The sequence below is a fragment of the Mus caroli genome, chromosome 16, assembly GCF_900094665.2.
Source record: "Mus caroli chromosome 16, CAROLI_EIJ_v1.1, whole genome shotgun sequence".
Taxonomy (NCBI): domain Eukaryota; kingdom Metazoa; phylum Chordata; class Mammalia; order Rodentia; family Muridae; genus Mus; species Mus caroli.
The window spans coordinates 55,874,740-55,889,478 of record NC_034585.1 but is presented as its reverse complement, the minus strand read 5'-3'; the positions used below and the strand labels follow the sequence as shown (position 1 = coordinate 55,889,478).

The window sequence follows — 14,739 nt, the reverse complement described above, 5'->3', positions numbered from 1 at the left end:
TGTATTGATTTTTTTTGTGTGTATACCTCTTAAGCATAGAAGTACAGTTGCTGTAGAGTTAGAATACATACAGTATAGAATATGCATATTTCCACTTTTATTTATTTCTACAAAATTGCTACATTTTGCTTCATATCATTTTTTTTTTCAGATTAAAAGATGGCTATGAGAATCAGATCATGCTCACATTATACTTCTGCCTTACAGGCTCAGCAGTTTCTATGACTGTGGCAAATTTGTATAAGTACTTGAAAAATAAATAGACATATGTCTACAGAGATGCAAACATTCTATCTGGATATGATTGTTTTCTTTATATCATTAAATTTGAGACTATTGTGTATTTTATGGAACCAGGAAGAAGGAAATATAAAACTATTGGTATTTGCTTACATGACTGCTTAACAATTAACCAACATGATTTTGTCAAATTTGACATGGTACATATTTAACATAGCTAAGTATTCATTTTTTTCTGGCTCATTTTTATTAACTCTAGATGCTCAAAATCTCTCTCTCTCTCTCTCTCTCTCTCTCTCTCTCTTTCTCCCACCCCCCCTCCATCCTTCCCTCTTTCTGCTCTCTCAGTGATATTAGGCGAATTGGAGTCATTCTCATTGGACATCAGAGACGAATAGTCAGCAGCATACAAACTTTACGTTTACATATGATGCACATACAGGAAAAAGGATTTCATGTATGAAAGTACTATAAACACCTGTATCTTGTGCCTCAGCATTTCTACAAAGAAAGATATTCCCTCTACGACTCATTCTTCTGATTCTCCAGCCTTCCCTTCACCACCCACTGTCTCCTGTTCTGACTATGGCTGCACACCTTACGTTTATGCTTCCACCCTGGATTTCAATACCATGCTACACAGGTCCTCTCTGAATAGCCTGCAAATGAAACTCTGGCCCACTGCAGATGATCACTGCAGAACGATAAATAACTCAGCATGAATGTGTAACTTTGTGTAGAAATGTTTGGGAAGTGTTCATGGACTTCACCTAAAGGAATTTGTTCTTAAGTGTGGCATCTTCAGAGACTTGTGTGGAGTCTGATGATAGATAAGAAGAAAATAGCTGATCATTCTTCCATGTTTTGTGATCAAGTAGCTCCCGAGTTCACATGCTTCTTTTTCAATAGCTCTACTCAACGCTGCAGGTTTTGCTGTTGGTTTATTTTTAATGACTTAACTGTTGGTGCCTGATGTTGATACAATGATTTGCAGAAATAATTAATGACTCCGTGTAGTGCAATTGTGTCCAGTGTGACTACAGTTATGAAGGGCATTGTTGGGGAGGGAGATGGACAGAAATACTGTGCTTTTAATCTTCTAAGGCTGGGTTTGTCTATATTTTTTAATTGACTTTATAGGGTTCTACATATTTCATAGTAGCTGATTGTTCAGAGGCTTTTCCCCCCTCTAATTTTTTTACTAATTGTACTGTATTTCTCTAGTATGTTCCAAGAATCCCCCTTGGAAAGACCGAGAGTGAGCCCATTGCTCTGTTTTCATAGACTGATGCATGGAGTGAACACATGGCTGCTCCCTTGGATTCATCTTCACAAGTTTGAAAAAAAAAAAACTATCAAAGCTTTGAGAAAGTTAATTGTTCACAGGACTTCTCTGAATAAAAGGTCTAACATAGTATCCATCGATTTAATGGGAAATGGTTTACTTAATTTAAGACATCTTACAGTTGTCCAAGGTAAAACACTTATTTTGTTCAGTGATAATTGGTGTATTTTCCAAATTTAAAATTTTCAATATTTTGATCACAAAAATAAGTTACATGGACATGCTGAACTGTTTTCCAAATCTTCTAAGAAAAGATTGATATCATAAACATGATATAAATAGCTCTCGCATTTAAGCATATATATAGAGAGAGATGCTTGCACCATCAATATGTGTGTGTGTGTGTGTGTGTGTGTGTGTGTGTGTGTGTAAACCTTGGTCTATCGTAACATATAAGAACACATTTGAGATGTGTTGACGTAATCACCTCTGAAGCTTGCAGCAGAAAAGCAAATATATTTTTCCAGTCAATTTGTCAGCTTCTCAAAATAGTGTTCCTTTTGAAACAAACTCAACGATAAAACCACCTGCTCCCCGTGAAACTACAAAAACTACCATTGTGCTGAGTGAAGAATAAGCCATGCATTGAGGGAAGAAAACTGCAGACCAGGTTGTCTAAAGACACACATTTGGCGAACTCGTTTTCGTGTGATATCAGTGACAGTGGTATCCCTCTCTCCACATCTCCAAATTCCTACCTAAACCATCCTGGGAGAGGGCAAAGCTATTTCTACTTAAGGAACCTCACGTCCCCTCCTGTCCTTGTTTGTAGGATTTTCTTATTGGCCCTTCATACTGGATCCTTCCACTCCTTTTCTTGGGCTGGTCCATCTCTTTTTTTCCCCGTCTTTTATTTCTGCTTAACTTTTTTCATTCCAACAAAAGCATGTATAGAGAAGAAGGATGTCTTTAGCGTATTCTTTAACTATACTGAGAAGGGAAAAGTGGACATTCCATCACTTTTAAGTAAGTGCGTCAGAAATAGCTAACAACATATTCCAGCCACCTATGTGCATGGCCATACGTCACTCATAGACTCTCTGCAGTTTGCTTGATACATTTACACAAATCTGGACACATTTAGTGGAAATATAAAATTTCCATATTTATCTGTATTTAAATATCTATTAAATGATAACAGATGTAAACAGATGGTTAAATTTATTAATCATATATATATTTATTTTTATAATACAACAAAAAGGTATTTAGAAAAATAAGAAATAGAATACTATGCTCCATCATAAGACTCTGTCAGTAGCAACTGTATGCCTTGATGGATTCAATTCTATAATAGTATTTAACGATCTGGGGATTTACATTCAGTGATGGCAAGATTTTTTTTTTAAATGTTAAGCATTTTTTTTTCAAAATTCTGATGATGCAATTCTATTTCTAATTGAATTTCTATCTCATGTCTTTTCTGACATGAGATACTTACTAGATACTTATTAGAACATTTTTTTACTCTCTCTCCCCTCAATATCTTCTTCCAAGTTTTATAAAATTATGTTTATAATTTGCCAAGCTATGAGTATGATAATATTAAGTATAACTGTGAACTTCATCATGGAAAGAACAAGGAAAAATGTATACAGTTAAACAGAAATATTAAAATGTAACAAGCTCTATTTCTTTGCTGCCTCGTGGCCATGCACCCTATGACTCACGAGGAAGTAAGGTCTGGGAATAATAATAATAATAATGGCTAAAATAACAAATTCAGTTGGAAATAAAAATTCTGAGATTTCCTGGTGCCCATGTACAATAACTAAATTTATTCAACATATACAAGAATACAATAATTACCCCAAAATAAACTAATGACTTTCATAATTACAGTTAGAAATAATCTCTTATAACAAAAATGTGCATATACATTATGTACTTGCCTATAAGAAATCCTAATCCATTCTAATGAGTGAATTTTTGGAATTTTGAAAATCATACCATGTAAATTTTTTATCTGCTTGATGATCAACTTCTGGTCTATAGCCAAAAATTTAAAACAAATGTACAATCTAAAAGAAAGATGGGGTATTTAAGTCATTCAACTAAAATATACCTAAAATGACGACAGTGTGACAGGAAGGAAGCACTGCAGAGCTGCCTTCTAACTGCTGATAAATGAGTTGTGCATGCGACAATCACAGATTTATTACATTGGGTATCACTCCTTAAAATCTACCCAGCTACAAACCGAATAAGGCAGTCGCAACTCTAAAGCTCACAGCCCGTAATAGAAAAGAAAGCCAAATTTAATCTGTGAAAAGTTTTTATAAAGCTCTCTATAGCAGGGATAGTGAAAAGGAAATTGCATATCACCCAGCCTGTGTCCTAAATGTCTACTTTGATATCTTTCTCTATTAAATTTATGTTCTGTGAGAAAGTCAGTTAAACCCTAAATTTTTTTTTTACCAGCATTGTCTTTTTTTCCCCCCTCTTCCTTTATTACATTTTTAGCCTCTCTGTTTTCTGTTTAAATTCCCCATCCTGTCTCTTTCTGTCTCAGGTTCTATCAATACACTCATTATATCAACGTGGGGAGGCACAGCAAGAGCAAGTTGGGCCTAGTAAATTTCCCTGGAAGGGGCTTGATGGCAGGGCAGTTTGCAAACCATTAAAGCTTTGATAGGTTTAAAGAGAATGGGAGCTTCAAGTCAGAGAGTGTGGGCTCGGTCTCTGATTAACAGAAATTAAGCACAAAGGGAAGAAATTTCAAGATGCAAGATAACCATTTTCTGCAGCTTCAGTTAGCTCAGGAAGCCTAATGTTAAATAAGAAGAAATTAGTATTTTAAGAATCAAATGCTAACTTATAGGAAATCTCTATATTTATCCAGAAAAGAGTTTCAGCGCTGATGTATCACGTCTTATGTTAGGATCACTTTAACTTTCACAACTTGAATGCCTTGCCTATTTTGATCCTTTTCTTTGAGAGACTCTAAACTATAGAGTCCTAGGCTGGGTACAACTGGGGACACTCTTTTGTCTTTCAGGCAATGAGGTCATACTTTTTCCTTCTTATAATCAACATTTGCAACATCCTATATCATTTTTATAATGTTCAAAAAAGGACAAATTTTATTTGCTATAGTTGAACAAATAGTTGAACAAAACAGCATGCCTCTCATACATACAAGTATTTTTTTTTTCATAAGAATGAATTTAAGTTCATTGCTGGCTTCCACTGATCCTCGAGTTTAGATTTGAGGGACTGGAGACTCCTCACAGTTGGCTATGGTTCTTCTGCCGCAGGGGAATAGATCTTGCTGTAGAATAAGAATAATCACACAGGAACTAGTCACCTGTGAACTGCATTTTCAATTCCCTTCAGAAAGAGGTATTTTGACTCTTGTTTGGGAGACGGAATCATGCTTTTAAGTTCTCTAAGATACTCTCCTCAGAAATCAGTCCATTTCTCACATAGCCTTTAAAAACATTTTTCTTTCCAATCAAACCTGAAATTTTAATCTCTAACCCTAACTGATTTTTCTAGCAAATGGAACAATATGTACTTCAAAGCTTGTATAAAATCATTTCAAATTTCAAAGGAAGTGATTACCCATGACTAGATCAAACAGAGCCACAGGGAAGAAAAACCTTAGACTACATAAAATTGAACATCCCATCTTCCTCTTAATGTTTCATTAAAACATCAAGAATTAGTCAGAGTTTTAAAGATTTATTAGAGAAATAAATAGTGGGGTTTTGTTATAAGGAGATATAGCATGATACATTTTGGGGGGGAATAAAGTTGAAAGGTTTCGGATACAGGTCACCTGGGTGTATTTAACTAACCTTTTATATGGAGTAGTCGTTAGATTCAAATTATCATTAGCTCAAATTGTTTTGGGCATCCTCACAACTTGGTTTGAGTTATATACAACAAGTCTTGAGTTCTTTGCTCTTGAAGCAAGTGTTTTTGTTGGGTTGGCAGATTTCTCTTTTGAAATCATGGGATATATCTAAATGTCTAGCTTTGAAGTTGTTGGATTTTAAAATGAAGCAAGTAAGTTAAGAGAACTAGAACTTAGAAGGGAGCGAAAGGACATCTAAATAAACTTCAGTTTTTCAAAAAAGAATCTGACAACTTCAAAGCCTTTGCATGTCAATTGTGTCAAATCCCTTCTCCTTTATTATATTTAACATTTTTAGTGTTTAAAATCATGACATATGATGCGAAAAAGAAGCCAAGCCCTAAAAACAAACCATAAATGTCAAGGATTCACCTGAAATGCTCTGCTGCTTCTGTGATGTCCTGAATCTTTTCTATGTTGAGTTATTTGTAGAATTGGCTGTGTGTGTTCTGGGCAGAACTTGATTTCACATATTTTTCATTTAGATATATCTTTATTCAATCTTAAAGTTGGAACACTATAAGTTCTATGACCTCAATTTAACATGTGTTGTAGCATTGTCTCCATATGATTCTTTTATTAGATATTTTATTTACATTTCAAATGTTATCCCCTTTCCTGGTTTCCCCTCCAAAAGCCTCCTCCCCTTTCCTCTCCCCCCTCCCCCTGCTCCCCAACCCACCCACCACTTCCTGGCCCTGGCATTCCCCTACACTGGGGCATAGAGCCTTCACAGGACCAAGGGCCTCTCCTCCCACTGATGACTGACTAGGCCATCCTCTGCTACTATGAAGCTAGAGCCATGAGTCCCACCAACAACAAGATGAACTTACTATTAATTCTATTGCCTCACATTGGCTCTTTATAATACTTATCCCAGAATAGCCTTGTCAAAGCCACATGGCATTTTAACTGGACATGCTTTATCTACCGTCATATATTTGTTTTACTTTACTAAATCTGCTTAACATAAGGTCTTCAGAAACTCTAAGAACTAAAACCAGTAGCCACTCACTGGCTAAGGAACGTATCACTGACCGAACTATAGTCCCATCAAAGAGGCTGATATGATCACTGTTTAAAACCAACATGCTCTAATATCATTGATATGATATTACTGCCATATACATTCAAAGTATAGTTAAGACAATGCTGAATATTATAGACAATAAATGAATAATGAGGCTTTAATTTTTTCTGCCCTATAAGGAAAGTGTTTAATGTACATAAATGTTTTTCATTGGAGTTTTTAATATGTTCTCTCTTCCTATGCTATATATATATACATATATGTGTGTATACATATATCTTTTAAAAACATTATATTAATATATTGATACTATGCAAAACTCTCATTTACTTTTGATAACAATGTAGAGCTTCCATTCAATTTTATGTTTTTTTTTAATTAGTCCTTTAAGAATAAGTAAAACGTAGAAATATAACTTGAAATGGTAGCATTTGGGGGCAGAGGGGTACAAAATTAGAGCCATGGTAACAGAAATGAATATGAGAAACACAATTTTAAAGATCACTGAATGTATTTCATTTCTGATATCATATTAATCATTTTGTTAAAATGACTCCTAGATTGTGACATTGAAAGCATGTATATAGAATGTAAATGCCTTTGAAAGATTTTTTTCCTATGGGTTTAATTTTCAACTTGTGTGCAAGGAAAAAATCAACCGTTTAAATTTTGTTTTGAAAAGGTAATTTTTTAAAAATTATTATGTATACAGCATTCTGCCTGCATGTAGGCCTGCAGGCCAGAAGAGGGCACCAGATTTCATTATAGATCATTATGAGCCACCATGTGGGTGCTGGGAATGGAACTCAGGACCTATGGAAGAGCAGCCAGTACTCTTTAAGCGCTGAGCCATCTCTCCAGCCCCAAAGGATAGTTTTTAACTAGCAATGCTTGATAAATTTTAGTTATGCTTGTTGTACTGATCTGAAATTTAAAAGATTACAAGCATAGTATTAACCATAACATTAATAACAAGTATTACAGATCAAAAGGTAATAAAACTTATGTTAAAGTGGTTACTTCATTTAAAAAGAAAACAAATAGAAAAGAAGCAATTAACATTATGTCATGTTGTTCTTACTGGTAATTTTGAAACTAAAATGCATTTTGAGGATGTGAATATATAATGTAAATAATTCTACTCATTTTCATGAAAATATATATTGACATTGTTAGAAAAAAAAGCCTATGAAAACACCCAAATAAAACAACTATGTCTTAAAAATACATTAGTAGGAATCTGAGCATTCTTAAATTAATACATTTTATTTCTAAGAAATGTAGTAAAATGATTTTTAAAATAGTAATTCATTAAATATGACTATCAAAATATTTTATACATAGTAATGAATTACCCAATTCATGGATTTTTTTCATTCCTGTCATTAAATTTGTGTCTAAAAGATACTGAAACACCAATAATCAACATACCTTTAAAATGTCATATGTATTTTACACAACATTAAATGTTTTAAAATACAGTATCTTCATATACATTTTGTGTGACACTTTGGTTTTTACATGACATTTTTGAATGTAGAATGCTTATATTCTTTCTTTCCTCAATTGCTTTAAGAGCCACTGACTGGAGACTGAATTTAAAGGAAGTGTTTGTTTTGTTTGTCAATTTTTTTGAAATAGAGTCTCACTAAATAGCCCAGGTTGGCCTCACTGCTGGCCTTCCTCTGTCCTCCTGCCTCTGTATTGAGGATACAGAGTTGTGTGCCTAGACTATAGTTACACAGTTTTTACTTCCATTCAATCACATAATGTTAGTAGCATTCAAATTCTCAAAAAGTTACAAACAAATGTCATTATAGTGGCTAAAATTTCCTTTTTGTTTTCCAAATGATTCTTCTTTTAACTCACACTAGCCAGATATCCTGTAAAGTAAGCTAGAAAAAGAAAGTTGTCTTACTCTCCCAGTAAGAGAAACACAAAAAGAAAATCCACCATTCACTTAGTGAATCTAGGATAGTAATTTATACTTTTTCTACTTATTTTTTACTTGTGTTTATTTGATGTTTAAAATTTCACTGAACAGGATGTTCAAACAAAATTAGACAGCTATCTCATTTTTAGGACCTCTTTATTTTCTTCCAAGTTTTCAAAACCCTCTGAAAAAAATTAAAAATTCCATTTCTCTATTTTACAATGTTAACCACTGCATTAAATACAGAGGTATCCATAATTTAATGTAAATGCTCAGAATTCCATATTTGGGCAAAATATTTATCCTATTTATACTATATAATATTTAAAATAACAACAAACAAAGAAACCATGTTGGTTTACTGGCCCCAAACTGTAAAATTCCTCCATTTTAAAATAAGTATATATGCTTATATATTTATTGATTTATATTAAATGTGTTTATTATAAATACAGATATACGACAAAGCACTAAGGGTTAGTGAGGCCAAAACAGACATATTTATACCTTATGAAATAGACATCCTAAAAGTAAAGATAAGTAATAGCCGTGTGTTATACTGAGAATCATGTTACATATATGTTACAGTTACAAGTGACTCTGACTTCACAATAAGTGGTTTAAAAATATCTGTACAGATATATTAAACTGTGATATGAAAAACTGAAAGGAACATCCATGAAAGAAGTGAAAACAAAGTTGCAAACCGAGAGAGCAGTTAAGAGTTGGGAATTTGGAGGGTGTGAGGATATGAAGGGAATGATACATTGTAATGAGGAACAAGTATCAGGGCACATGAACAAAGCTTCAGGGCTTCATTAGAACATGGTAGCTCTTGTTAGAGTAGACAGACATGCTGAAGATGGAGACCAGTGCATGAGTTTTGGATGACTAAATACCAGGTTTACTGATGGACTGGAAATAAGGGATGAAGAAGACAGAAAAACCAAAACTAAATTTGCATTTGGGGAACCAGCAATTGATTTAATGGCAGTGAAGTAGGAGCTTTGGAGTGGAAAAGTCAAGTTTGTTTTTGGCTGCATGATGTCACAAATAACTGGTAGACACTCAAATGGTCCTATTATGTAGGCATAGGCAGGCTGGGGAGATAGCTCAGCAGTAGATTGCTTACTAACAAGCTTGATGACATGAATTTAAGCCCCTCAAACCCCTTAAAAAACAAAACCAAAAAAACTTGGCATCATGACACTTTCATAGTCCCATAGTTGGTAGGTGCAGACAAGAGGATCACTGAGGCTTGCTGGTCGCCAGTTCAACCTAATTGGTAAGTTCCAGGTCAGTGAAGATCCTGTCTCAGCATAATGCTGCATGGTAACTGAGGAAGGACAGTCAAATTTGTTGTCTGGCCTCTACACACACACACACACACGTAAAAGTTATTGCATCTGAGATTTGAAAGACTGATTAAGATCAAGAATTGAAGTCCATATGTATCAGTGTTTACATTTTTAAGACCAAGAATAGTCCTGTATAATAGAAAAGTAGGACCAGGACTGAGCTCAAAATGATTCTCATGTTTAGGGCTTAGGCAGAGGTCAAGAAGCTAATAAACTAAAAGTTCAGGGACAGAAAAGAGAAGTGCAGCTGATTTGGTGGTTTTAAGTCGAGATCGGGGCTGGAGAGATGGCTTAGCAGTGTGTGTATGTTACTCTTGCAAACGACCTGAACTTGGCTCTAGCACTCACATACAGGAGCTCACAACAGTTGCCTATCACTGCAACTCTGAGGTATCTGGTACTCTCCTCTGGTCTCCTGGGCATCCCCAAACATGTGCCCATGTACACAGGTACATGCACACAAAGTTAAAAACAATAGTAATCCTAAAAACAAACAAAAGAACAAAAAAAAAAAAAAGGAAAGAAGTCAAGATCATAATCAAGTATTGGTCATTGGATAATGGCAACTTTGTCTAGAATGTTCTCTTCGAGGTCCTGAGGGCAGTCTCTAGAATGCAGTGAAGTCAAAGCCTGCCTGGAATGGCTGAGAAGACGGGTAGGAAATGGAATCAGAATCTGTGAACAAGTCTTCAAAAGCCTTTGTTGTGACAGAAGCCAAGCAAAACAGGACCGAGCAAAGGAGCTGTGGGGTCAGGAGAATCCTGGGTTTTGTTTTCTGTTTGGTCTGGGTGAAGGATGTTAACAAGTATATTTACATACTAATGACAATGATCTGGCTGGCTGGGATCTGATTATGCAGGAGAGAGGATAATCACAGAAAAGGCTGGAGAGATAGAGTTCATTGGTATTCAAGCAAAGTAGAAAGGTTACTTTTAAAAGGAGCAGGTACATAGAACTCCAGTTGCAAGGGAAGGGCCTCTGCAACAGGCAGCTTAATTGGAAGGTCTGTGGTGGAAAGGAAAAGATGTTGCCATGTGAGTAGTTTGATTACAAAAGTTAATGTCGGGGTTGGGAAGGAAGTGTAGGTTGAAAGTGTAGTTGTAAGCTGTTAAAGTAGGAAAGTGAGTATATATACACATATGCACATATATATGTGTATATGTGCATACATACATATATATGTATATATGTGTGTGTGTAAATATATATTAAATATTGAGGAAAACAAAATACTTCAAAGGCATCTTCATCAATAGTTTAAGCTATGTTATTAGAAGACCCAGCACTGTTTCCCAAGGACTCTTTGAGCCTTCTCTGCCCGAATAGTACAGATCGAGGACTTCTCAAGGGTACTAGTATTTGTCCTGTTTTCTTACTTATGTTTGCCTCTTACAGAGTAAATGGCAGAAACATTCGGTATTTGTTCTATCAAAAGCTATGAAAATTAAAACTAGTTTGTTCTGAAAGAGGTGCAGTGTTTATTTAACCTAACAATATTCTCAAATCCTATTTTGGAAGTGCTTAAGCTCCTATCTATATTTTAAAAAGCAAAAAAAAGTAGGGGTGAAGATATTAACCTTTTAAGAGAAAACATTTTTGGTTTGTTTCCACCAAGAAGACACTGTAAAATATGTTGTCATTTAGACGAAGTCGATGGGTGATGTGAGGGTGTTTTGTTCACTGTCCCTCTTGACTTAAGGAAAAGGATTAAAAACTAACGAACAGTGCTGGGTGCTTCATTTCTGGATACACTGTATCCGATGGGTGGGACTTTAAAGATGCATCTTTCTTCTTTGGGCTTTATGTAAAATTAGATTGTGACTAATGGGATAAGATTGCTCTCCATATTTTTGCTATTCTAGCACAACTTAAATATAAATATGTAAGTATACATGTAAATTCCTATTTGCTTAAATACTTTAAATATTTAAACACTCAAATTTTAAATGGTAGACATTCTCAGTGCATTCAAAATATTAAGTACAAATGTCTTTGTGGCACAAATCCTAAAAAACAGTACAAAATAGTGTATTCTGTATAATACCTAGATAACATCTGTCTTGACTTATTTAATCACCTTCAGAGATTATATTTGACTAATCAAAAACTGCAGCCACAATACTTTTTTCCCCATAATTTAAAGACTTATAAAGTCTTTCCTTGTTAACGGACTCAAGGTTATCATTCTTCAAGTATTTAGCTGGTACTATAGCCATCTATTTTGCAAGAGGGTTTGGATCTGTTTGTGACAATGAGAAGGGATAGCACCACATCATGTTTTCTGTTTGGAATCATATCACTATTTAGGGCATACATGTTTCTTCCAAGGTTGCTTATACAGTCGATGTTTTCATTTTAGTTGTAATTCCAATATGGTAGAGACATAAATGCAGCAAAATGGCACTATTTGAACTGCAATCCTCCTACTACCTACTTGACCATAGCAGTGAAGTACTTCAGTTTCATTGGAAGGTGGTACTATTTTCATCTTATTAAACTACTATAATATTCCATGTAAATGTTCATGTGCTGGCATGCAAACAAGGTAATAGTGTTATAGAATGCCCAGCTCCCAATAAGAGGGGTCATTTATGGTAAATTGAATTATATTTGTCATCTAGTTGCTGAAAGGATATGGTGTTTAGCAAAACAACCTGCTGAGCAACATAGTAAGATTTTTGTACAAAGTACAAATTGCTAATTATTGTATTTTATTTTTCTATGATTTCCTAAAAGGCATTATCAGGGTCTTAAAGATGGAGAAAGCCTGTTTATTAAAATATCTATTACCAAATAAAAGTTACAGTTTTGGTGGTTGAGTTTGTGATGTTTTGTACTGTTATATGCAAGTATATTATTGTAATTTACTTTTTAGTATGTATGTCTATGTGCTGTTTAGAACTTTAGTAATTACGAGTGTAAAAAATAGTTGTCATTTTTCCAAATAATTACAGACTTTGAGGTCTAGGCATAAATTCACAGAAATCACTATAATTGATGGATACATATTTTTGTAGTGATTTTATACTGGCAAATATTTAGTGAGATTTGGGTGAATGGAATTATGTACTACAGAGGTAGTTTTTACAGATACGTAGTCAGCACACAGGCAACATCAACTGGGCTAACAAATCTTCATGCCATCAGTGTCCATTACAAAATTTCCAGTATATTATCAATCAGGGATTTTCCAGGTTCCTTATGTTGCTGACAAGGAAATACATCCACACCATCTTGAGATGATTAGACGTAACGTATCTAATGTGCCTCACTCTTTTATAGTTGTCTGACTATAGCTACAAGCCACTCTGAAATGAACCGAAAACCCTTCTACATGTATCTTAAGTAGACTTGAGAAAAATCACATAATGTTTTAAAAGCTTGTTGTGCTCACAATAAAATCAAGAGAGTCAAACTAACTTTGTAAGTCGAGTGGAATTACGTCTTGCTTCTGGGTTTACTCAAGATAGGTTACAGCTGCCAACCATCAAAACAGCAGATTCAAACAAATGAAATATTTACACTGTTTTAGGGTTCATTTTTTTCAACATTTTCTAGATTACTAAATAGAATTTAGGAGTCATGTGAACTCTTTAATCTCTAATACAATAAAACAGCAGATCAACTACACTTAAAACAAATAAACAAAAAACAAAACTGTTCACCTTTTGTTGTTAAAAATCACCTAAGCTGGGGATGAAGAGATGGCTCCATGGTTTAGAGCACTCGTGGCTCTTGCAGAGGAGTCAGGTTTGAGTCACAGCACCCACATGGTGGCTCACAATATTCCCTAATTCCAGTCTCAGTAGATATGATACCCTCTTCTGATCTCTCCAGGCACCAAGTATTCTTGTGGTGCACATACATATAAGCAGACAAAACAAACATTAAAAAAGTCAATAAATCCAACAAAAATAATTTTTAAATGTCATCTAAATTTACTATATAAATGGTTGCTCGGTCTGTGCTTATATATTTAGTTTCCTCCTAATGCTTTGTAGGAAAAAAAATCTGATAATATCTGCTTAAAGGGGGGAAAAATCAGAGACATAAGCTCTATTCTATATCTAGAGAGAAAATATTATATAAGCAAATAAGCATCCAAGTTTTGTCAAAGTGAGCCAAAGAGAAGTGGTTTAATAGTTCCTGGTAAATTAGGGACCCTTGCATTTGGGGCCAGATGTTAAAGGACAACCACATCAGGAACTGAGCTGATTTTCTTTGAGTAATAAAAAAATTCACAACGAAGGAAGCTTATCTATTGAACACTTGCTATCTATTGGTCAGACATGCATACTTTTTTCTTTCCTTTGTCCTCAAAACCACTAGATTAGATACATTTTTGAAGACGAAGATGAAATATACACAAAGGGTAATTTTCCTAGACCACAGAGAATAGTATATTTGCATTTTCTACTTTAACAAGGGCATTTATGTTACTACCTTTGGATATACAAACTATAGAAGTTATGTTCACTAGAACTAGACCTTACTCCACATTAGGAGTACTAAGGAATTTGGAAAGGCACCAGAAAAGCACTCTATGGCAGTGCATATACCAGCGTCTTAACCACTATCTTTTTGATGGAATTCCTTTCAGTTTCTTCACCCTACTCCAAGTCCAAATAATAGGCCAACTTCCTTAACGGGCAGAAAAACAAGTATGGTAGTTGAACATACTAGCTGGTAAAACCGGTAAAGTAACATCCCACATTTATGCTAACAAGTGATATGAAGAGATGAAACTTTCCAAATACAAGTTTGTCATGCACTCATTCATTGAGGAGTAGGATGGGGGAAACGGCTAGTTTGAAGACAAAAAAAAAAGGTAAAAATAAATAAATAAATAAAATGTAGATCTTTAATTGTTGTATCTGTAGCCTGTCTGTTGGGAACAATGCAAATGTGCGGGAAGGTGTCTATCTAAAAAACTTTCAATTAGCATAAATTATTTCTTTTTTTTTTTTTTTTTTT

The 14,739-nt window shown here is 34.6% G+C and overlaps 1 protein-coding gene and 1 long non-coding RNA gene across 3 annotated transcripts in view; one reads left to right on the top strand and one right to left on the bottom strand.

The window, feature by feature from the left end:
- Positions 1-1,548, top strand: part of Epha6 (EPH receptor A6) — an 882,350-nt gene extending 880,802 nt beyond the window's left edge. Inside the window, exon 19 of one of the 2 annotated variants that reach the window (XM_021184474.2) lies at positions 589-1,548. In XM_021184474.2, the coding sequence (XP_021040133.1) occupies positions 589-703 (115 nt within the window). In that variant the 3' untranslated portion in view covers positions 704-1,548. The remainder of the gene's footprint in view (positions 1-588) is intronic. The other variant, XM_021184473.2, reaches the window with a different exon arrangement.
- LOC110311232 overlaps positions 1-14,739 on the bottom strand; it is a 35,964-nt gene that overhangs the window by 17,970 nt on the left and 3,255 nt on the right. The gene's annotated exons all lie outside the window — the stretch shown is intronic.